This window comes from Callorhinchus milii, unplaced genomic scaffold (genome assembly GCF_018977255.1).
Source record: "Callorhinchus milii isolate IMCB2004 unplaced genomic scaffold, IMCB_Cmil_1.0 Scaffold15, whole genome shotgun sequence".
NCBI lineage: Eukaryota > Metazoa > Chordata > Chondrichthyes > Chimaeriformes > Callorhinchidae > Callorhinchus > Callorhinchus milii.
This window is the reverse complement of record NW_024704756.1, coordinates 16,158,936-16,182,649: the sequence shown is the minus strand read 5'-3', so window position 1 is coordinate 16,182,649 and position 23,714 is coordinate 16,158,936. Positions and strand designations below refer to the sequence as shown.

The 23,714-nt window shown below is 40.0% G+C and overlaps 1 protein-coding gene across 1 annotated transcript in view; it reads left to right on the top strand.

Moving 5' to 3' along the window:
* Positions 1-22,622, top strand: part of ammecr1 (AMMECR nuclear protein 1) — a 28,659-nt gene extending 6,037 nt beyond the window's left edge. The window contains exons 2-6 of the mRNA XM_042340579.1: positions 6,961-7,071; positions 17,062-17,176; positions 18,853-18,943; positions 19,193-19,289; positions 21,800-22,622. Coding sequence (XP_042196513.1) covers positions 6,961-7,071; positions 17,062-17,176; positions 18,853-18,943; positions 19,193-19,289; positions 21,800-21,914 — 529 coding nt within the window. The 3' untranslated portion in view covers positions 21,915-22,622. The remainder of the gene's footprint in view (positions 1-6,960; positions 7,072-17,061; positions 17,177-18,852; positions 18,944-19,192; positions 19,290-21,799) is intronic.
* The last annotated feature ends 1,092 nt before the right edge of the window (positions 22,623-23,714 follow it).

Here is a 23,714-nt window from a genome sequence, read left to right as displayed (position 1 = left end):
TGCACACAACAGTGTCCCACAAACAGCCTTCATCTTACAGAAAAAAATGTAGCGCCATGAGATTTTCAACAAGGCAAAATATCAAATACAAGTGAATGACCAATTGTTTATCTTGGGAAGTTTTCGCCAGAACAGCAGGGGAAACATTTTTTTTTAATAGTGCCATGGGATCTTTAACATCTACCTGAGCTGGATTTGGGGGTGGGGGGAGAGATAAAATGACTAAGTACAAAGTATTGGGGTGGACTTTGAAAGGGGGTGGGTGGCGGGAGGAGGAACAAGTCAGAGTGACCAGGAAGGAATTCTGGAGTGTGGGGGCAATATGTCTGAAAGTAATCCAGGGCACTGCTGATGACAGCACCAGCGTGACTCATTGTCAGGACTTAGAAGGGCAGGGAATCATCCCATTCAGCTCCTTTAAGCCAAAGCCCTGATGGGTAGGGTGATCCTAGCTGAGCAGGCAGTGGGTTATTTAGGCTTGCTACTCAAGATCTGGCTCCTATTGGGATTCGGTTACATAGGTGCCAATTCACCCTCTTGCACCTTGCCCAAATGCCACGGAATGTGTGTGTACCGATGAAGGTATAGTACTATAAAATGCTGATGTTTTGAAGTTGTGAAGTGTGTAGTTTAGTATCTTGTCTGCTAGAAAACCACTGTAGTGCCAAGCTGCAGGTTAATCGTTTGTCAGCACTGGCGTGGGAAAGTTCCAGACATTAGGAGACCTGTCTGCAGGTGCCACTTCAGATCCACTGTGCTCTTTGCTGTTTTGACATTTCTTTTTAAAGAATCCTCAAAGCAAGATCTTGAGCGTGGCTGAGTGTGTGTCTGTGGTTGTTGCTGGCAGTTCCTGCTGAACATGGGCCAGGTTGGAATTGTACAAGCCACAGTCCTGTGCAGTTGACAATTGCTCACTGCAGTGCGTTTACAATTGACTTCAAAGCACGCAGACTTAGAAGTGGAAACCCTTTCATGCTAAAGAACTGTAAATGAAAGCTGGCTTTCACGTTTTACATTAAATTGTATATCCATGAAAGTTAGCTTCTACATTACAGCTCATGGTGTGATTGTGGATGGAATCGTCTCGAATTGGAACATTTAGCCTGGTGCATTATTTAATTGCCCACTGGTTTCCGGATTGATGGGAGTAGCCTAAATGGCAATGTGAACAGTCTTGGAGCCACCAAATCAGAAGCAGAACCTTTAACAATAATCCTAATATTAAGGGATTCAGGCCATGGGTGGGTAATCGGACTTGAGGTACAGATCAGCCATGATCTTATAGAATGGCAGAACAGACTTGAGAGGCTGAGGAGCCGCCTTCTGTTTCTATGTTTCATGCTTTGTCATTGTTGTAAAAATCACAGGGTGTGTAATGAGCTGCCATTGTGAGAATCACTAGCTGATCACTGATGGTGAGTGGCTACTAAAATAGCTCTTGGAGATCCACAGTGCTGGCTTCGTTGAACAGCTATCATGAGCATGTGAGCTCAGGTAAAAGGTCTCACTCCAAGGTCATGCTCTGACATTTTAATACATATATAATTTGAATAGATTAAAAGAGCAGCAGATGGAGCCTAGCAAGATTCGGTATGTTTAGAATAAACTCATGGCAGACAGGTTGTTGAGTTTACAGAAGTGTCAATGCAGCAAGTGTGGTGTAAACTAGGTTTGTTATTGGGTTTTTCTACCATAACTTATGGAACTAGTGTAACTACAGCACTTTGCTGGCTAGTTTTGGCCCATTACTGATTGAGTTGTCAGAATATTGTTTAATAGAATATTGTACAATTTATTCTTTAATAAAAGCTTATGCTTCTAATTGCTTTCAGCCAGACTAAAAAAAAAGTTTTTTTCTGGCTGTTAATCCCTGCTTTTTATTACCAGTAGTGTTGCAGGCAGCAAATTAGCAATGCTGATAGCAATTGAAGGTTACAAGTCATTTTGGACATCATGAAATTATGTGCTGCCGTTTGCAGCTGCCTTTCAGCTACAGCAGAAGCAAATTGGGCGTGGGGGGTTATTTTCATGACTGATGAACAGCTTTATCAGTCATAATTTTCCAGCAGGCACTTCTTGGAGACAAACTAGAAGATAATGACACAAGCTGACAGCACTTAACGCAAAATTCTGCAGATGCTGGGAATCTGAAACAAAAACAGAAGTCGCTGGGAACACTCAGCAGGTCAGGCAGCATCTTTGGAGAAAGGAAAGTGAGTTAATGTTTTGGGTCCACGACCCTTCGGCAAGACTCGAGACTGTCCTCCATGTTTGCCGCAGGATGTGAAATTAATTCCTGCAAAACATTCCATTGGGTACAAACTGAATGCCATTGTGCCTGCGGAATTCACTTGGAATCCATTTCTGGGGACTTCTGCCCCTTTTTATGCAGAAGTAATGCTAATCCAGATTGTTTAGAGCATGTACTGGGCTCTAGGAAGTGGGTAACCTGTATGATTTGTCCTCCACTACTCACAGCTACCACCAGTTGAATATTCTTTGTTCTCTCTACTGTAGCTTCCTTAGGCTGCATCCTGTTATCAAAGGCAAATATTTCTTTTTGCAAAAGTATTTTGAAGTTAATTTATTTCCAGGAAAATGCTGTTGACATTTTTCCAGTTATATGAAACAGCACCCCTCTCCAAAACATGGCTACAGGATCTGGCATGTCAAAACACAGGATGGGTAGTACTGTAACAGTATTCATTACCATGTGTGATTCTGGTTGTTGCTGGAAGATTTGAAGAAATTCCATGTCAATGGGCTTTAGGCTTTATGCGGTTCGGTTTCAAAACCTGTGATTCAAAAAGCAAATTGTATAAGACATGCTTTATCTTCATACTGCTATCCTGTATCAAAGTCACCACAGTACAATCTTTGTAATGCGTCATTTTCAAGCTTAATTTCATTTGTATTCGTGGAGCTGTTATGGAGGCGCTCCACACATCTCTCTGGAGGGGTGGGGGGACTGCAATACTTTACTCCTTGTAACTTAGAAGAGAGTCGTCCTCCCCAAGTATGTAGAGCTCCTATTTTCTGTGCAAAGTGGGGTTTCATATTTATGGTGAGAAACCTCTGCATGCTTCGTTGTAGCCATTGGGGACCAAAATGCAATTAAAACAACTTGACTAGTTAGCTGAATTAAGACGATACGAAGAAATGAGCTTCCACATGTGGTTGCAAAAGGGTATGATAGCAACATTTCACTAATCTGATTGTGGCAGTCATAATCACTAACAGCCTTGCTGATTTATCAGTCTGGTGAATTGCTTGTCATGATGAGTTGCACTGCCGGTTAGTAATGCTGTTACGTGGATGTTGTCATGCAGACGGCCATTAAGACACTCCCTTGTCTAAATTACTATCCTCTGAGTCAGCTTCTCCGAACATGATGTAGGACTGATGGCTTCAGAATGAGCTGATGCCAGAATAGGTTATTCATTCTGTGAAGACTTGATTCAGGGAAAAAAAGTTTTTTTTAAACAGCACTCAAATGTCCGCAACTGGACAGCTATATTCTTGGACCTGTTATGACCAAAGATATTTTGGAAAAGCCAAATAAGATAAGGCCTTGCTTAAATCTGCTCTCCTGAACTTCCCACCATATCTAGTTTGCTTCCTTTCAATCTCATTGTTAGTTACATAATAGTTGTGGGAATGGGGAGGGGCAGATGGGACCAGACTCAATTGGAAACACCGATTCACTTCCTTTATGAGTTTAACTGTGGTTTTCATTCAAAAGTTTGTCGAGTGTGGTTTCTAATCTGTAAGCGGACAGGCGCGGGCAGCCCTTCCCTTGACGAGCTAAAATTGGGAGTTTCTCTAGGTGTCTCCCAATGGCCAGCTCAAAAGCAGCTTCAGTCATGAGTTGAAAAATAGATTTTCTACCAGTTAAAAGGGTGTGGCTGTTGTGAGACGGTCAGCAGTTTCCTAAATTAAATAGATGGGTAATTGACCCAGGGACATTTTATTTTTACACCAGGTTATTTGGTGCTTACTGGTTGTGTTCTGCTGCCTGACAACTGAATGGGTGGAGGTCATTGAATTTATTTTTTTTTAACTGCTGGTGCTTCCAAATGTATGGCAGAGTGCCAAATCTATTTGCACATTATGATCTCCAAAGTAATGCTAAGTAATGCTGACAAATGACTTCTGTGAAGCTCTACTCGATTCTGCATTGGATATTTTTATCAATGGGCACCCTCGTGATGTAGCAGCTACAATTTGTAACTGCATTCTCTGTTCTGTTGGCAACTTCTCAAATCAAACGGCAGTCTCACCATAATCTAAACACAAAAAAGGAAGAAATCCATTTAAATGTTAATTGCTGAGTTCCTCGTTGGGAAACTTCAAAAATGTTTTTTTTTAAATTCTAAAATAAGTGTGTGAATTATATTGATCTTGGGTCAAGGATGTATGTTGCCTTCACCAGTATATCAACCCACATTTCTTTTAAAAACAAAAGTGCTTATGGGAATCTGAGCCCTCTATAGTCACACTGGATGCTGCGAGTGTGCAATATTATATTATTAATAATAATCCTTGCATTTGATATCCCGTCTTTTAAGATGTCTCAAAGCATTCAGAGTGAATTGACTGTAATTTGTGGGCGAAACGTTCAGGGTTTACACCCATAAAAACTGTTTTAAAACTGCTTCTAGCTCTTTTCACATGACACATAGCCAATAGACGCGTATCCCCGTGTCTTGAATGAATTTAAGGAGGCCTCAGAGGTGAAATAGCAATTCTGTTGGCATATTCTCAAATTAAATGACCTGTCTCCAAATAAGCTAAACAGGAAGGGAAGAACCTAACTCAATATGGGAGAACCCTTGTTCTCCTTCTCCTGGCTGTACCGTTTATCATTGCATGTTGTTGGAAGGAAGCTTAGCTTTTAAGGTCTCCTGTAGAGTGCTCTGGTGTAACAAAGTCATCAGTTAACATCAGCATCTAAATTATTAATTCTGTTCTGATAGAAATAGGAGTCTGAAATGTGCTCAAACATGGGTGGTGGAGAAAGGGGAAGTTTTTTTTATAGTAGGGTGTGATGCCTGCTGACTTTTTTTTTGCTCAGCAAAACATTCACACTTTGATTTCTGCAAGTAAAATCCACAGCTTTGGTTTGCATTTTGGAAAAGTTAGCTGTGTGTGGTGGCTTCACTACAACTGCAGACACAAAGCTAGAGAAGCAAGTAAGCTAGTTGCTAATTACATTAAGGATTAATTGTGTTTGAATCTAAACACAACTGTATGTATCTGAAGAAAGAAAAACTTATGCTGGAGGTTACTACACCATCTTGCACATGTTAATTGCGTTTAATGCAAAATCGGGTTCCAACCGCAGCAACATAACATGTGTATAGCGCTAAATACATCAATGGCTTCTTTGTTGTACTAACCTTTGTTAAATACATATTTCAAACCATAACTACTTCTCTCCTTTCCTGTTTCTAGGATTATTTTCTCTTTCTGGTTTACTCGAGCGTTTCCACATGTCCTGCACTATTTGTGTTCTGGGTCCCACATTTGCAGATTGGACACGCTCATCATGAGCATTCTCAAGCTCTGAGGTCCAGAATCCCAGGGTGGCCAAAGCAACTTCCTGTGCAAGTGCTTACATAAGCAATCTTGGCTGCCTGATAGACCCTTAAATACCCAACAAAAAAAACTCCTATGGAAGTTGCCGAAATACTTTAGGCTTTAACAAAACTGGCTTTCATACCGGAATCTCTGTATGGATCTTCAGACCGTTTTCAATTTGGCTGGGAATGCAATCTTTTCAGTGGTCAGTGACTCGTGAGCTAGACTATGCAGATAATGAACGGGCAATCATCAGAGCTCTGAAGTAAGAATGTGACACGGCTGAGCTTGAAATGCGATGTGGTGAATGATCAGAAATATAAAATTTGTGAAAACTCCAACAAAAGTTCCTTTTTAAGTTTGGAAGTCAATTCTAGTAAGTGTTTCGTGAACAAGTGATTCCATCTTGGAAACCAGTTGATCTGGATGATTCTACATCGACTGAGTTGCAATATTGCTTTGTAACCGCCCATTTTCTCCCTTCCTTTCTTTCCCCCCAAATTGTCAAAGATTTTTTAAGGAAATGGTGATTTCTCATCTGATTTGAAAAGCTGTGTATTAGCAGTCATGTGTGTAGTCAGTGGGTTGGAGCTCTCTATGATGCAACTTTTTATAGAAAGAACATGAAAACTGAAATGCAAATATCGCATTTGGCCTTAAACCTGTGGAGCAAATTGTGTTGAATTGCTTAGTTGTATTTGATTCCTTGCTTACTGTTGAATAACTAGCGGGCAGGGCTACCAGATCCGTCTTGTGCTGGAAATTCCTTGGGTCAGCAGGTCTCGTGAGCTCGCATATAAAGGGGCTAATTTTGACCAGTTGATCTTGGACCATGTTGATATGTTACTAAATATTGGGCCTCCAACTATACAAATAGCAATTAATATACAATACTGGCGATTCAAGTGTGAACTCCATCCCGTTCCTATTAGTCACTTTAATGAAATTGGTCAAAGTAATGCAACTAACGTAGTAAAATTGATTTTTTAGGATAAGGAAGTGAAAGACTGCAGGAAAATATTACACATGATTCGGTCTTAGCTTGTCATGAGTGGCTTATTTCCATGACCTGTTCCTATCCTGTATAATTTGACAATTTCAGTTGTGGGGGCAAATATCTGCACTTACTGCAAACATGGCTGTCACTTTTTTTGGCCTTCCTGAAACGTGTCAAATTGCAGTAGCCAGCTTGATACGAGCATCAATTTACTCAAGACAACTTGGTGATGTAAACTTTCGGCCTCGTCTCCAATCAGAGGACACTCGGGCAGTGAAATTTCTGCAACGACACACTGTGGAGATTAAGTGCGACTTCTGTCAGGAACGGAACTTGTGTAATCAGTTTATCCTGGTGCTCATGTGCTTCAATTTATTTTCCAGCCCATTATTTGTGACGTGGAAGATTGGCCGTGATAAGCGGTTGCGGGGATGCATAGGTACTTTTTCTGCCATGAACCTGCATTCAGGACTCAGGGAGTACACTCTTACCAGGTGAGTTTTGCCTCTTTCTTGCTTCAAGCAGGCGCTTACAAAGTAATTAACGTGGATGACAGCTTGTTTGAATCTCTGACGACTATTTTGTAAGGAGGTGACCCAGGGCAAAGGATCCTCTACTTTTATATTGTGTTGACTCTAGTAAAGGTGTCTGAACCACATTTGGAATTCCCACAGTAAATTATAGCATGTTTCAGAAAAATGACTACCTGTGGTATATTTTGAGTACAAACCCCTGTTTTATAAGCTTGTAGGAAATTGGTTTCTTTGATATCCATAATTTGATTTGGCTGTTCTTTTTCCCCCCTCCACTTGCACTTTCAGCTCCTGTTGTGGCTCCAGTGGCACTTGCAGCTATGTGAATTGTTAGCAGAGACTGTCCTGTGCAATTTTACTGTCATCTAAGCAGGCACAGCTTCATGTAATGGAAGCTCATTTGGTCCAGGTTTTGCTGACTTGATCGGGAAGTTGCTCTTTCTATTTTAAGCTGTATGTGAAAGTGGTCAGATTGAAGTGTGACTGCTGCTTTGGGAAGCAAAGGAATTGGATCTGAACACCGACTGTAGTTTGTATTGGTTAGAAACCCAGACTGGTTTGTTCTGGCGGCTTTTTATTTAGGAGGCAGAGAGGCTTCAGGGTTGTGTATTCTCTTCTGTTCCTTCAGGCTCAGAGAAATGAACACTTGTACATGTAGAGAAAAAACATCTTTGCTGAACTTTGGGGAAAATAACAATTTAGTCACTCAATCCACGATTGTTTGCTGTGCGCAATCGGCTACCGCATTTATACAGTCAATTCACTTTACAGTATATTCTGTGAAGCGCTTTGAGACATCTTGAAGACGTGAAAAGCGCTGTATAAATTGCAAAGATTATTTTTACATGTCCATGGGTATCTTGCATTATAGCAAATCTACAGCACTTGCTGATGCGCCCATCACCCAATATTATGGGGTTGGGTATAGATTAAGACTCTTTGCTTCACCTTTCCTCGTTCTCCTTCCCTCTTCCGTAAACAAAAGCTGCTGTTGCACAACTGCTTAAACTCTGGGTGTTGGTTCCTCAAGCATTGACAGCCAGAACAGTGAGAAAGTGATGAGAATTTGTTGATTGGGATGTCTGAAATGTTTTGATCTCAATTATGGTGTGCATGTGGCTAATATTTGCATTTGAGAATCCAAAATATCTATTCTCTAAGCTCTATTTAGTTTAGCTCAGCAATTGGCAAATATTCATTGAGAACAAGTAGTGTTTACAAAATGCTACCAGAAAAATTCATGTAGGCGCGTTCACAGCTATGTGTGTATGTGTATTGTAAATTGCAAATGGTTATGAAAACGACCAGTTCATTTAGAAGAGTGTGAACTGCTTCCAATAGATTCAGGTTTTAGTAGTAAGTTTATCTATGAAATTATGGTGAAATATGTCAGTTGTGAAAACAGAAATTATGGCTGATAGGTGATTGAGGGTGTTAAGTTTCTGAATTAAAGTGGTTAGTTTTGCTGCACTGGTTGTCCAAGCTTGTTTGCGTTAAATACTGTAAATTTGGAAAATCTGAATTGAGCTCAATATCCACTCTGCGAGCACTGTTTGTAAAAGCACTCCGTCTAATTGATTTTAAATTGAGTCATTGGTCACTTGACTCTTTTCTGATTTACAGCAAGCTTATATTTGGAAAAAGTATTTCCCTTGATTGAATCTGAAGGGAACTTCTTTTTTTTTTAAAAAACGAATTCACTAAATATTCTTCAAATGCATTAGTCATAGGGAGACTGGAGTTTAGGATAGATAGGTAATCCCTAGCTGCTAGTAATGGTTTGAAAGCAGGCAGCAAATATTTATGTTGGCATTCACCACTGGGTATGAAAATCGAGTCAGTTTCCTGTGGGTACACTTAACTTTACTACAATAATGAATGTGTGGTTATTTGTACAATGTTTGGGGCTGGTATTCCGGGGGTCTATCTATTCTATGCTGCATTAAATACAACAACAAATTGCATTTATATGTCACCCTTCACTCCGAGTCTCGGAGTACTTATGCACATCAATACTGAAAACTGCCCTATGAGTCTAATTCTGGAACTGGGTTTGAAATCTCAAATCTTATTCAGTGCCAAAAATGAATACTTGACCGTGTCAAAAAAATTAAATGTAGTATTTTGCACATTGTTTGAATGTACAACTAAATTGAAATTTAAAAAAACATTTAAAATCTTTTTTACTATCCGCTCTGCTTAGCACTGTTCACTGTGACAACAGTGGAGCAACACTTTTTTAATGGTAATTCAAAACTATTCACGTTTCAGTATTTCACGATTGCATTTTCTGCCTGGTTATGCTAAGTCACCGCTGCATGTTACTTGTGGAACGTGTAGCATATGTGCTTGTTCTTGGAATACATTGCACTGATCTTTTCAGATTCTCTAACAGTTCCAAGTCTCCTCTTAGATATTGTCGTGACCTGATTGATGAAAGGAGCAAGAGGTTATATAAAGAGCGAGTGAATGACGGTAGAAGCAGAAAGTTTTGATTCTTTCAAGAGCAAATTAGATAGGTTTCTGTTAGAAAATAATACTTCAGGATACAATATATAGTTTGGGACACGACATGTCAAGCGACTGCCAGGATAGTGGAAGGCGGACTGGATGGACCTTGGTCTTTCACCTAGCAAATTCTTATGATTGAAATAAGGTGGGCAACAAAGTTGTAAAGAAACTGCTCGAGGAAGTGAGAATTGTGAAAGCTGTGTTTGTATTGCTGTGGAATTTAAGTAACTAAAGTTATTTTAAGGCTCAACATCACAGTTTCAGATTAATTGAATTTTGGTACTGGTGCCCTTTTTCTTCTGCTACTATATGCTGTCTGATCAGGCTTCCTGTGTGGGATCAAAAAGCTCGAACTGTAAAGAAGTGCTGAAACCAAGGTCATTCCTCTAAAATTCTAGTTCTTTGACCAAATGACTTTTACATTTTTATTGCCGTGTAGAAAGTTCATACCATGGGGCTTAAAATTCCTTTGCATCTGGTCAAGCCAGATGCCACAACTTTAAGTCTTGATTTATTTTGAGATTTTCCTCTAAGTGTATTTGTGTGTGTGTGTGTGTATAAATGTATTGGATTCTTTGCATAATATGGGCCCCAAGGCATACAGCAGTTGCGTCCGATGGATTCTAAATGAGGCAAGCACCGTACTGACTTTCTTATGGTTTTAGTAAGTGAATTTTTAATTGTGTAATTCTAAAGAGCAGCAAATATTTTGTGTGAGCTATAATTTGGCTATGTTCTGAGTCCACTTTAGTGCCCTTTCTAACCATAGAAATTGACAACACAAGCGGAGGCCATTTTGCCCTGCTGTGCCTGTGTTGGCTCTTTTAAAGACCTATCCATTAGTTCCATTCTCCAGCATTTTTCTCCCATACAATTTTTGTGTTTCTAACTTGTCCCTAGCAGATTACGTTCAGAAATATCTGATTCAAGAAGCGGGGGCAATTATTCAATATCAATAAGGCGTCTTCAAGATCAGACAGGGTTAATCTTTGAATAAAATGCACCAATTTGAATGATCCCACACTTCCCACCAAGTTGTATGTTTTGTGGGTGAGCACCTGAACAATTTGGTGCTAGTGAAATAAATTTATGAATATGAACCCAATTTCAATGTTTAAGGCCCTTTTTCTAAAAAAAATGTAAGCCACTCCTTGTGGATCATTACTGAGGGAATTGTTAACCAGTAAAATAAACACACACAGCTGATTCACTTTAAATCCTGAAGGCAAATTCAAGAGCATTTGGACTTCTTTCAGGTAGATGAGGGCCAGCGTATGGCAGGTGCAGTTTAATTTTCAGGGACAGGCACCATTATAATGTCGGTGCAGGGAAATGGTGACACTTGCTCATGTGAGTAGGTAGGAACAATTGCCACTTGATTTCTCACTGCAATTCTGGCTGGCACACAACATGAATAGTGGCCACAAATCCTCGGGGCAACTATATCAGTCTGCATTCTGATGGCACCAGTGCTGCTGTTTCAGGATCCTTTCCTCCACACCCATTGAGTTTACTTTAAATTATAACTATTCTGTGTATAATCATGATAGTAACAGATGAGAATACGTGCCTGTTGGGTTTACCATGCCCGAGATTTGGCTTCGTACTTTCTCATTCCAAAATGAATGCTATTATGGTCAAAACATGCAATGCACATTCCTTGTCAGTATTGCTTAATTCCAGATTTAGTCTTTGGCTTAGTCAGTGTAAATCTTTTTTTATATCTCTCCCAATGTTTTCAAATGCTAGATCTTTTTTCATAGACTTGCCTACAATATGGCTGAAAAATTAAAATTGTAGCTATTCAAAACTCATTGCTGATGAGCTTTGTGCATTTAATGTTTTATAGGTAAAAGGACACTTAAGGAGTGGAGCTGGCAGTAAAAGTTGAGTACTTAGGAGTGTTGTACAGATTTGTTTCTTGTTTTCTTTCCCATCTCCCTTTCTGCAACTCTCCCTTACTTTACATCAGGATGTGTGCTAGCCTTTGGGGCCTGATCAGATTTGCTGCTTTTGAGCTCCCATCCCAGAAAACTTTTTACGCTAACTCTTCAGTAGTGAGGCACTGCCCATTTGTTGAAAGCTAACCTGTCTTGTAGACAGCTGATTGTGAAGTGCCCGCAGTGAAGTACACTGGGGCTTTCTCACACCAGCATGCTTACTGATAATTCAGGTTGTCCAATTTGTGCCCTCCCACCCGGGCAAGACATTCATCCCTTAGAATTATATATAAAGCCCAAAAAATCCCCATGTTCTCACAGCCACTCCATTAACAAATTATATTAAAAATAATAATTTGACCCAGGCGGTCAAATGTAAATCAGCATAGGTATCTCTTTGTGCAGATAAAAATGAGGAGTGGGGTAGGTTAAGATGCATTTAGCACCCTTGAGATTCTAGAACAGTTTATAGATACACTACCTTCAGTTACCCTCAAAGGACAGCCATAGTACAGTAGTCTAATCTTTGAAAGGTTACAAGTTACCAGAAAACCCAACTCTCCCCTGCCATCTTCTTGTTTTCTTACACAGGCTGAATTCCAATTTAATTCCAGGAAATGGGCACCAGCTCATTGGCAAATTTGGCAACCTTGTCACTTGACCTGTTAAAGCTATTCTTGCATGAGCGAAAAATATTGCTGAGTAATGTCTTATTTATTTTTGTTAAAAAAGAGCTTTGATGCCTGTATTTTTCTGGATAGGGCTGAAGCAGCTTGACTGTAAACATCTTTTTTTCTCTCTCCTGCTGTGATTACATTTGAAGGTGGCGATTTACTGTTGTTGGGTGAGCAATGGGACTAGTTTCTATACTGAGATCTGTTTTTCACTCATTCCTGACTGGCTCCCGCCTGCTCTACGTCCATCGCGTAGCCAGCCTCACCATTGGCGTTCGGACTTTCAGCCTCTCTGCCCCCACCCTTTGGAACTCTATCCCACAGTCTCTCCCTTGTCTCCTTCAAGGCATGTCTCAAGACCATCCTCTTTGACCATTGCTTCAGCCATCCTCCTACCCATGCCCTCCCTGCCCTCCATCTCTCCTGATCCAAATTCCTGACTGTCCAATGCCTTGGGATATCCTCCCGGCGTGAAAGATGCTGTGTAAATGTAATTTGTTGTTGTTGTTGCTTCTTAGCAGTAAAGAGCAGAGATCAGTCTTGCCTGTATTACAAGGCTTAGTTTTCTACTTCCACATCTAAAAATTAACCTTTTAAAGCTGATCATTTTGAATGATTTCTCCTCCCCCCCCCCCCTCACCCCAGCCATTACCAGGTAAGCTGCTTTAGCTCCATCCTATGCTTAGAGAATTGATTGAGGCAGTGCAGCTTTAATGAGTTAATTAAATTACTAATTATCTTGTTGCTGAGTCAGCCGGCTGCCTGGTTCTGAACTTAAATTTGATCAAAAAAAATTCTGATCTGGTTCTGTTTGCGGCATTGTTTGTGGTAGCAATCCAACTGTGAAAATATGTGTTTAGTGTTCAGTTTATTAGCTGAATGAGTGACCCGTGGAATCCAGGCGAGTTGTGGCTTGCTCTGTACTAAGTGCTCCCTTGTTTGAAGGCACGGGTTTATATTATCCTATAATATTCAGACCCACTGTAGTTGATATTACGTGGAGCTAATTGACTCGTCTCTGGTAATTGCTAAAATGCCTGAAAACTAGAGTCTGGTATAAACACCTTCACATGTAATTCTTTTTTTTCAGTTTGTACTTTTTACTCAAATGTTTAACTTGACCTGTTTATGGGCAGATTACCTGCCGTGTTTGCCCAACTAGCATTCTACATTAAATACACTGTTCAATTTTATGATCATCCAGGTCTTGTTCATAGTTTTAGTGTTAATTTGCCCTGTGATTCAAAGGTGGCAATTTGGACATTGAATTTATTCACTGCTTTGGATCATTTTGTTGCTTGTGGAATAAGTTTGTTTTGTTTGTTTCTTGTCATTAAAGTTGCAGCCATTTTGGTATTTGACCAGGTCATGTCTTATTGCGTTTCTGAAAGAATCTATCTTGACAAACACCGAGTTTTTCCTTTTCAACTTGCCAAGTAGAACATTGCAATTTGAAATTCTGTCTCCTCCCCTTTGGCTTTTTAATTAACTTATTTTAATTAAGCTGATGGGGTGAACCACAAGTGTGGAGATCAACACTCTTTCATTGTGTTCACCTGCAAAATAGGCTGTCACCACACATACAGTAAACTCTGAAGCTGTTTGATGTGAACGCTGCTGTAATAAATGCAATAATTCTTTACATTCTTGGCCACCTGTGCAGGAGGTTTAACCTTTATCTTCCCAGGATGAGTCAAGTTTAACAGTTCTGTATAAGTAATGTATGTACAAAGGCAAATGGATCATATGTGTTTAATCAGTCATAAATCCTTACATTTGATATAGTGCCTTTCACATCAGCCAGATGTTGTAAATCATTTCAGGATTTACCAACAGTTCACTTTTCCTTTACATCTTTCTCCCATCCTGAATGAGTTCTGTAATTGAGTTATTCTGAATATGTGGAGAGAAGAATATAATTTTTTTTGGTTGAGGGCAGAAAAAAGCCATGAGCCAGGAATTCTAGACTTTTGGATTGTGGAGATCTTATTGAGAATTACCAATAAAACGATCAGCATTTCCAAGAATTGTTTTGTTAGATGAGTTTAAAATTAGAAACTCATGGATTGTCCCTGGTGTATATTCAGCATATTCCTTTTATTGAATACACTGTGGTGCAATTATCAATGTGATGCTTATCATGGTTGATGTATTGATGCATCTGTAAAATGACCAAGAAACATCTGATAATATTTAGAGTGGAAACCAAGTTATTGTCTCAAATTAAACCTTGTTAGATTGTTTGCATTTCACATTAATGGTCTGCAGAAAATCAACTGACGTGTGTGTTTACTGAGTATAATTAAACTTGGGCACTTGCCCTAGTTCCATCATTGACTCGTGGGAGTGTGGTTCAAAATGGCAAATGCAGAAAATGCTTTAAATGAAATGATTGCTTTCAATCCAGTTGCTCATTGACTCAAAGGTACATTTTTACAGTCTTGAGAACAGTAAAACATACAAAAAAAAATATGTTTTGTGTTGCCCTATGCAGTGCCTCCTTTGCCTTGCCTCCTCTTCCACTTTGTAACCTGAAACCTGGGAACAAGAGGTGATGTGTAGTTCCATTTATAACTTCTAGGATCGTGTGACTTTTCGATTGAGCGAGTGCACTTCCTCTAGAGTTGTACCTTTTTCCTTCTGAAAATTCATTCACTGGGTATTAAAAGCAGTGAATAGTTCCATTAAAAATCCTTCAGAAGCATCATTACAGGAAATTTGCAAACACAAACTACTCTGAGCAAAGCTGTAGAACAGTAAATGCTTCAAACAATATTCTAGTTGTAAGCTGTCTTCCTTTGGGAGCAAATATTGAATTTTTGCTGTTTTTTTGCATGAGACAAACTACTATCTCTGGTTAAACCGGATAACGTTTCACACTGCAATAGTGAAGGCTAGTATTCATTCATTGTGGCTTTTACAGCCCCTCCTGCATTGAGCAACACTGGCAGCTTCTCTGAACTTCTGCTCAAGAAAAGAGACACTTGTTTAAAATAGCCATCAGACAGACCACGGTCAAACGTATTAAGGTGAAAGTCATTAATCAGAAGATGGCTCTGGAAATGTTAAAGGTTAAGTTCAGTGCACTCTCAGAAGACAGCAGAGCTGTGACTGAGGTGCTTTAGGTCAGATGAATCCACTGTGTTTCTGGCCCATGCAGCTCCCCTCTGTAGTGATGACATGTAGTTATCTCAGCTGAAGTGACCTAAACGCAGCTGTCGATTCGAAATCAACTCAATTGAGACTTGCTAGGTTTAGACTTATGGGCCACGTTTTCTCTAGTGTTACGAGTGTTCATTTCAGTGATGCAGATTAAGTTCAGGGCCCTTAAGAGGGATTTCCCTTGCCTGCTATTATCTCCGCTTCACTTGTGGGTCATAGCAGCTGAAGTTAAACCCTGAGATTGGCTGGCTAAACGAACAATTGCCTGAGGTGGTTCAGTGTATTTGTTGTTCAAACTGTAAATAGAGATTATAAGGTTCAAATCATCTCTGCTAATTGAAATGCAACTGTCATGAAAACTGCTGTTTAGAGAGGAAAAACTACTTTTAGGCCCTTCCACGCCTCGTGTTTGTTGTGAAATCCTTTTCCTGCTACTGTTGGGAAGAAACCCCTCCATCCGTTGGCTAACATTAGAGAAGAAAAGAGGTGGTGGTGGAACTGAAAATAGGCCATTGCCTTCTCCTGTTGTGTTGGTTCTGGTAGACAGGTCCACGGTGTAAACCCAACATTAAACCTTGCCATGTTGGGAGTTTGCTCAACTGTAGGATTGTCAGCATTAAAAAGCTTAGGTCAATGGCAAAGACACTTCAGAGATGTGGAGCTGGATCAAAGGGGGGTTTGTTGCTCATCACAAAGCATCAGGAGTGCTATGTTTAGAAGTCTTTAATACTGTATTTCATAATCTCAGACAGTGTCCAACCATCACTTGTTGCTCATGTTTACAAGGTGCTGTAGCCAGGTGGGCTGAGTTCCAGAATAAATTGGTAATATTATAGTCATTGCTTTATTGGGATCAAACTGTTAATTTTTATTGCTTCCGAAGTGTGTATCAAAATGCGCGAGCACAAAATGTTTGCTCTACTCACACCACCATTGGAGGCTAAATTGACAGCTAAAATGCAAAATAATTTTCAGATTAATCAAGCAATTAACCTTCCAGCGTTAAAACCACCTCCATGCCAGTGTCAGAACTGCCGTCCTACAAGCAACCTTTTATTTTTAACAATTAAACTACATCATTCATGTCATGAAAACTGGCTCGCCTCAGGAATCCTCTGTCGTGTCCATTTGCCATTGTAGAAAATATACTAAAATATTGAAGCAATGTTTGTCCAGTGTGTGTGTGTGTATATATATATATATACAATGTTATAGATAGAATGATCTTGTTTTGCTCTATGGGCCTTTTTTGCAGAGAATTCGGCAATTTAATTTGCCATATCCCATATGTATCAAGTTGCAGAAATTAAATGTGTGTATAGAGAGAGAGGTTTAATGAAAATAAGCCTGAGGAATACGTTTTAAACGAGGGGTGAGTTTCTCAGAAGGCTGGCCTGATCCAATTCACTGTGAGGGAATGTTTTCAAAGGGGGTTAGAGGAAGACTTTTTTTAAGATATGAATTGTTAGCAATAATATCGTAACCAAACCATGCTTATAAAATAGTCCTCCTTGGGATTGTTCAGAAACTAAAATTGCTAGAAATTGGTAGCTCACTCGTCCACAGATGTGCTTTCTGTCTGAATATTGTTAACGGGAGTGAATTATAAGGTGATTTTTTGCAGTGGTCCAGGTTTTGTTTTCAATAACTTTCTGTTTTTCCAGTGCCCTTAAAGATAGCCGCTTTCCTCCAATGACGAGGGAAGAGCTACCGCGGCTTTTCTGCTCCGTGTCACTTCTCACCAACTTTGAAGATGTTGGAGATTATTTGGAGTGGGAGGTAAGTCATTTACAAACTGAGTCGTACAGTGAAGAACTCGCTGAAAACCTTGATCGGAGTTCGCATTAAAATAACCTGAATTAATCGTGGAATTGCATTCTCCTATGGTCGTGGCAACATTTCTTCAAGTGAAAGTTATCAGTTTCCTTTTACCTGATATCTGTTTGCCCTCGTTAGTAAGCTGAAGCCAGTGTAGCCCACCTGGGGGGAATAAAACCTGGTGCTCAATGTCTTTTAAGAGCACAAGCACCTGTCCCGCTTGACCTTTTCTGTGTGTGAATAACATCTTGTGTATTATGTGCGCATTCTCTCTCTTTCTCTATCTGTCTCTGTGTGTCTCTCCCTCCGTTTGTATTTGTACTGTGGATGTCGAGTAGACTTTGAGACCAAGCGAGAACGGTGCTCATAAACTATCTATAAATTGCTTCATATCGAGGGAATTAGATTACAAAGATTTTTTTTTTTAAATCAAAGGCTGAATTGATTACAGCATATAGTCCCAAAATTGGGGAATGTCCAGCAAAATTAAGCGTGGGTACAAGCTAAAGTTGAATGCCATATAGAATATGGGAATGGCCATACAACCACATGTCGTTAGAGCTTAAAGACTGGCATCCTAAAGATTGTGGTTCCTCTTTACCCTTAATATTTAGACATCTGAATTTGAAGAATGTGGCCTGGTAGCTCTTGAATGAGTGATCTTTGTAACAGTTTACATTCCATGCCGCTGTGTTTAGTTTGTGGCTGGTGGCTTGGACTGTAATATGGGCAGGTGTTGCGTTAGCTAAACAAATCTGGTTTCCGACTCGAGGGGAAAACCTTAAGCTTTCTGTTCAAGTGGGTAGTTCCGCACCTTCAGTCTTGACCTTGGTGCATGGCAAACCGAACAGGGCTGAGAGGCTGGAAAATACCGAAAGATATTTCTGCTTTGGATGGAACAAGAACAACTGTTGTGTCAGTCGATTGTGTAGGAAGCGCTTGGTGGCACTGAGCTAATTCTAGTCTGATTTACTACTGGTACGGGGGCTGCAAATTGCTCGGCTGCTGAAGCTGCAGTGGGTTTGTGTAGGTGAATCGTCAGTCTTCTTTGTCCCAGTTGTAGTTTCTGACCCTACCATTTGTTAGTGGTTGGAAAATTGTGCCTTGTGTCCTCTGTGCCATGTGGTGACTCTTCAAAGCCTAATCCATATTTCTATAGAATTTCACCCTTCCAGTAACAGGCACAGTGGATTTTAGTTTTTTAATCCTTTTATAAAAGGGCTTATTATTTTTCAGTTCCAATCTCTACTGGTTAGTTACTAACATTTTTCTTCCAATATTGCTCAAAAAAATATTTTCCTGTACATCACTGCACTTAAGTGGATCACCTTTATACAGTTTAAAGGTGCAGTTCATTGGGTTTGTTGGTGTATGTGCAAAAAATGTGAACAATTTGGTTTGGCACTGAACTATTTTGGTAATTTCATTATTGACTGACTTTTCTTGTGAAATGTTGTGTTGCTCACGGGCCCAGAAGTTGGGTTTGGTAACGAGGCAAAACCGTATAGGGTTGGTGGGGAGAAGTAGCCTGGGAAAGCTGCTTTAACTAAAACTGCTGAGATGATTTGTGCTAAAAACCAGTTAGATTTAATTCTTACAGATCTTCATATTCTAATGAAGCTGCCGATCTCTTCCAGGTGGGTGTACATGGCATTAGAATAGAATTCATCAATGAAAAAGGATCAAAGCGCACCGCCACGTACCTGCCGGAGGTTGCGAAGGAGCAAGGTCAATGTTGCACTTTACGTACTTTAATTAAAACTTTCCCTCCACATTATTCCCAATTTTAAAATGACTTGCTCAGTACCTGCTTTTGTGAATTTAAGCACCCTTGATTGTACATTCGATATGCTTGTTTAAGAACAAAGCGATTGCATTGCAACCTTTGGCCTGATGCTCCTTTTATCTGTTCAGTGTGATATATTCAATTTACCCCTTCCTACTTTACCCTTTCTCTTCCTCCCCCTTTTTCTGCAGGCTGGGACCACATTCAGACCATAGATTCCTTATTACGAAAGGGAGGTTACAAAGCTCCCATTAGTAGTGACTTCAGGAAGACCATTAAACTGACCAGGTACAATACCAGATTTTGTTTTAATTGCACAATCTCCACAAGATCAAATTGTAAATATATCAGTTAGGACTTAAGCTACTCAAATGTGCCTTGGAGATTATTCTGATCTGCTTTGCTATTCAGAAATTCCAGAAATCAGCATGTACTCTGACCAAACACTGCAGCAAGTTAAGAGCTTGTACTTTTATTAACAAAAAATACCCATTTCATGTTGATGCTTGGATTACATTTGCATCAAAATACCTAATAGAAAGTAAACTGAACTGGTGTGTTGATTTTTAGGTGCTTTCATAGATATTGCTCTTTGGTGTCAGTGAATTAGAGTTGCACACTTAAATGTTGCACCTAAGTATGTGATGTTTTTACTGAATGAATTCCAGTAATCTCATTTAGTAAGGCCTTGTGTATGTAGTAAAAGGGGTATTATTGGCTGAATGGCAACATTTGTCAGGATGAGTTCGCCCATGCTGGTTCTCAGTTTTACACTGCCAGCAGCTATCTAAACTTTAATTTGGCTCATCTTTAGAGAAAAATGGCTTTCAGTGCCATTTGTGTTGGATAAATAGATTCCAAAGACAACTTGCCAGATGGGCAACCCTATTAAAGGGGAATGCGTTTCCACTTAACTTTTCCAATAAGTCGAAATATCTTTGGAAGAGTTATACATTTTAAAATGCTAATGTGTTAATTTGCTGATCTAGTTTTACTTCTGCATCAGTAGCTTCAGCCGCTTAGAGAAGTTTTCAATTGTGCTGCATTTTTCTAAATGAAAGCGTGTTTGGCAAAGGAAATCCTGTTTTTCCATATTTCTCCGCAAATGGATCAAACATTTCCTGGATATTGTTTTTGCACAAAATGTTCCATTTGTCTTGAATCAAATGTAACTTGACATCACTGACTGAAGGGAACGAGAGTAGGGCTTTCAGTCCATCGAGCTGCGGTTGGGCACCTTCTAATGGCTAAATCAGTGACCCAGGAGATTCACCGGTCAACACTGAGGGAAGAAGCTTAAAACTTTTCAAGACTTCAAACATTTTCACTCATTAAATTGCTAAAATGTTCATCTTCCCAGTTTGCTAGTACTGAAGCTAGAGCCAAGTAGTTGAGTCTTGGGTCAGCAGGTCTGGGGATGCATTAAGTTAGTAAAGACTAATAAAATTATTGAACCACGGGTGAGAGCTAAACATTCTCCTTGCCTTGATCAGCCGGTCCTTATGCGACATTATGGCCGTCCATCAGAAGCCACGTGTGACCTTGTCTTGACAAGTAAATTTAGCCGATCAAGTTTGGTTGGCGTGTTTCTCAGTGATGGGCTACAGTACGCTTTCTGGAAAGCACGATCAACCATGAAATGGAATGATCAACATTGTAAATCTTATCGTCGGGAATGGGGCCAAATTATAGCTTTAACGACAGAGGGCAGAAGCTCCAAAAAGTCCGAGGTTAAACAAAATTTTTGTGGGTGGCCTTTGTGCTTGTGGTAGAGAGAGAGTATGTGCGAGCTACTTAAATCAGCAGTGATTAGTATCAATTGAGTTCAGTAAATAATGCCTCTGTTTTGTTTGAGCCTATAATTACATCAAACCCAAGTACACTGCCTGCCTGCTCTTAATGCATCATTTTAAAGTGAGTTACATGCTGATTCAGTGCAGGAAGCCCTGATGAATATGTTTGCCAGGAAACGTTCTTTGTCCCGCTTTTTCTATAAATGTTTGACCAAAGCAGCTCGTCTGCAAATCCTTTCACCTACCGTCCATCCAGTACTTCAGTTCGAGAACAAAATGTACACAAAAGGTGCTGTCTCCTTGTAAAAGTTGATAGTGTATTAATGTGCCTTTAGAGTGTAGGAAACAAAGCATCAAATGAGTCATCAGAGGAGCTTAAGAAAAACCAATAAAGGAATTGGCTGTTCCATGCGTATAGATAGATATGGATTCATCATCTAATTTAATCTAATGGCATTCTGATGGTCAGCAATGTAGAGCATTGCTTTTCCTGCCCTAAATGTTGTAATGTATAAAGTTTGCACTGTTGCATCTCAATGTTGAGCGCGGTTGACAAATGTTGCATGAAGCAGAGATGTCAATTGATGTGTGCTGTGGGGAATGAATGAGATTGGGCCTGTCATTTTCTTTTTAAAGAATGTTTGGGTCTCTAAAGAACTAATTGTTGCATGTTTCAAAATCATGTGGAAGTGAACTGTAGTCTTATTATTTTCATAGGTATTTCCTTTCAAGAGAACGGAGTCCAGGAGTTAGTCAATTTAACAGCGTAATTTCAGTGATCACACACTGGTGATGTAGAGTGTAGTAATACAACATATTTGTATTTTTTAAAAAAAACACAGATTAGGGTCTATTTTTAAGCCAGTGGCAATTTTTCCAGTGAGTCCGTTTTTAGTCGGGAATCCTCTATGCATTGTCAATTTTGAATGCTTTCAACATGGTGAAAAGCTGTTCAATGGATCTTTCTCTCCCTCCCTCTCTCTCTCCCTCTCCCCCTCTCTGCAGGTACCGTAGCGAAAAGATGACGTTGAGTTACTCCGAGTATCTAGCTCACCGGCAGCACCATCACTACCAGAATGGCATTGCTCACCCTGTGCCACCGTACAACCATTATTCCTGACAATGACTTGCGTGACCAGTCACTTGATCTCTCCGTGGACCTCTTCCCAGGGGACCAGTCCCCTTCCTGGTCTAGTTATCTCTATTACTGTACCATTTTATGATGATAGTTTCCGTTGCCGTGTCGACGGATGGCTGTTGGCCTGACGTCGGCGTGGCAACGGTATGCCATGCCTCATCAACCGTAAACACTTATTTTTCTCCTTTCCGTTTTGTTTTTCTCGGCGTCTCTTCCCACCCCCCACCCCACCCCTTTTATTTTCTCTCACCAGAAAAAAAATATTTTCTGTTGAAATTATCTCACGATTTTTGTTTCGCTTTCTCGAGGATTCTCATTCTGTGGATGAAGGGAAGGAGAGTTCAGGTATAGCTAGGCTAGTCCTTAGGTCTGTCTGAGATCTTATGTTACAAACAGCTTGAGATGCAGTACCCAAATTCAGATAGTATTTTTACGTTATTCTTAGGCTGTCGTTGGATCTACATTTCATTCACGGCTGGAAGAACTTTTTTTATATTAAAAAAAAAGTCTTCAGTTCCAACTACAAAGAGCTCCAACTACAAAGTTCCAACTACAAATTTCCAGGTGCTGTTCAACGTTACAGATCACTGCAGTGTTGCTGCTTTTCTGACTTGTGTTTTCACAAATACCCGTTTCAGGTATGAAGAAAATCGCAAGTCTTTCTTTCAAAGACTTAGCCGCAGGTGTAAGCGAAGCAGATACCACGTTTTTCAAAGAGATTTTGAAAATGCAGCCTCCAAAGAATGAACTAAACTGACATATTTGGGGAAAGGGCTAAGTGAAATGACTCTGAAGTATTATATACTGACAAAGAGCGACCTTCAGAAATCATCTGCAGGACGGACTCCATCTCTGAGACACCTCTCCAAACTTTCCATAATGGAATAATTATTGGGTCGACTTGTCAGATGAAAAATTACGATGCTTCGCCCTGTGTGTGTGTGTGTGTGTTTTGTACGTGTGTGAGTGTGCACATGTGCGTATGTATGTAATTTTTTCCCCCTTTGTTGGGGGATAAAGGAAAACTATCACATTATGGAAGTGGGGGACATTTTCCTATAAACTGAAAACTTGTATTTGGGTGACCTTCCATTGGAATGGTGGGAAAAGTGATGCCAGTTGGGTTTAATGGTGGGTGAGTGTGGCTGCACGGAACCAAATGGTGTTTGACAAGCTCCCTGTCTCTGCCCCACCTACTGTATTTCTCAGGCAAATTAGGGAGAAGTGGAGAGGGAGAAGAAGGTTTTGAACATGGGAAAAAATCTCCTCATGTCTGGGGAACATAGAATTCTGTATGAGCTTGCAGTTGAGGGACTCAGGCTTGCTTTGTGAAGTTGGGTAATAAGTCATTGAGCTTGAACTGCAGAGATGGCAGATCAGAAATCCCTGACAAACCCTGATGTACAGATGCCCAGGTGTACAGAGTCTCTGACATACAGTCTCAAATTTACTTATGTCTAGTTTCTGGGCTTTAGTTCGTCATTGACAGTACAGGAGAACTAAGCTTTTTAAAAAACGAAGTTGGTGCTCAGTTTCGACTCAATTTAGTCCAGAGGGCAGTACAGATACAGGTTTTCTCTTGTAAGGTGAAGCATTGATTTAATCTTGTTTTGGTAATCGCTGGGCTGCTGAGATTCATTGCCCATTTTTTTTCTTTGCCTGGATTATGTACCTGTAATTTTTTGAGTGTTAAATGGTTTGAATTTGTTATTTAGTCTATAGATGAGGCTATGCCCATACCTGTTACCTGCAACTGAGGTGGAGCCCAGTACAATTGCACTC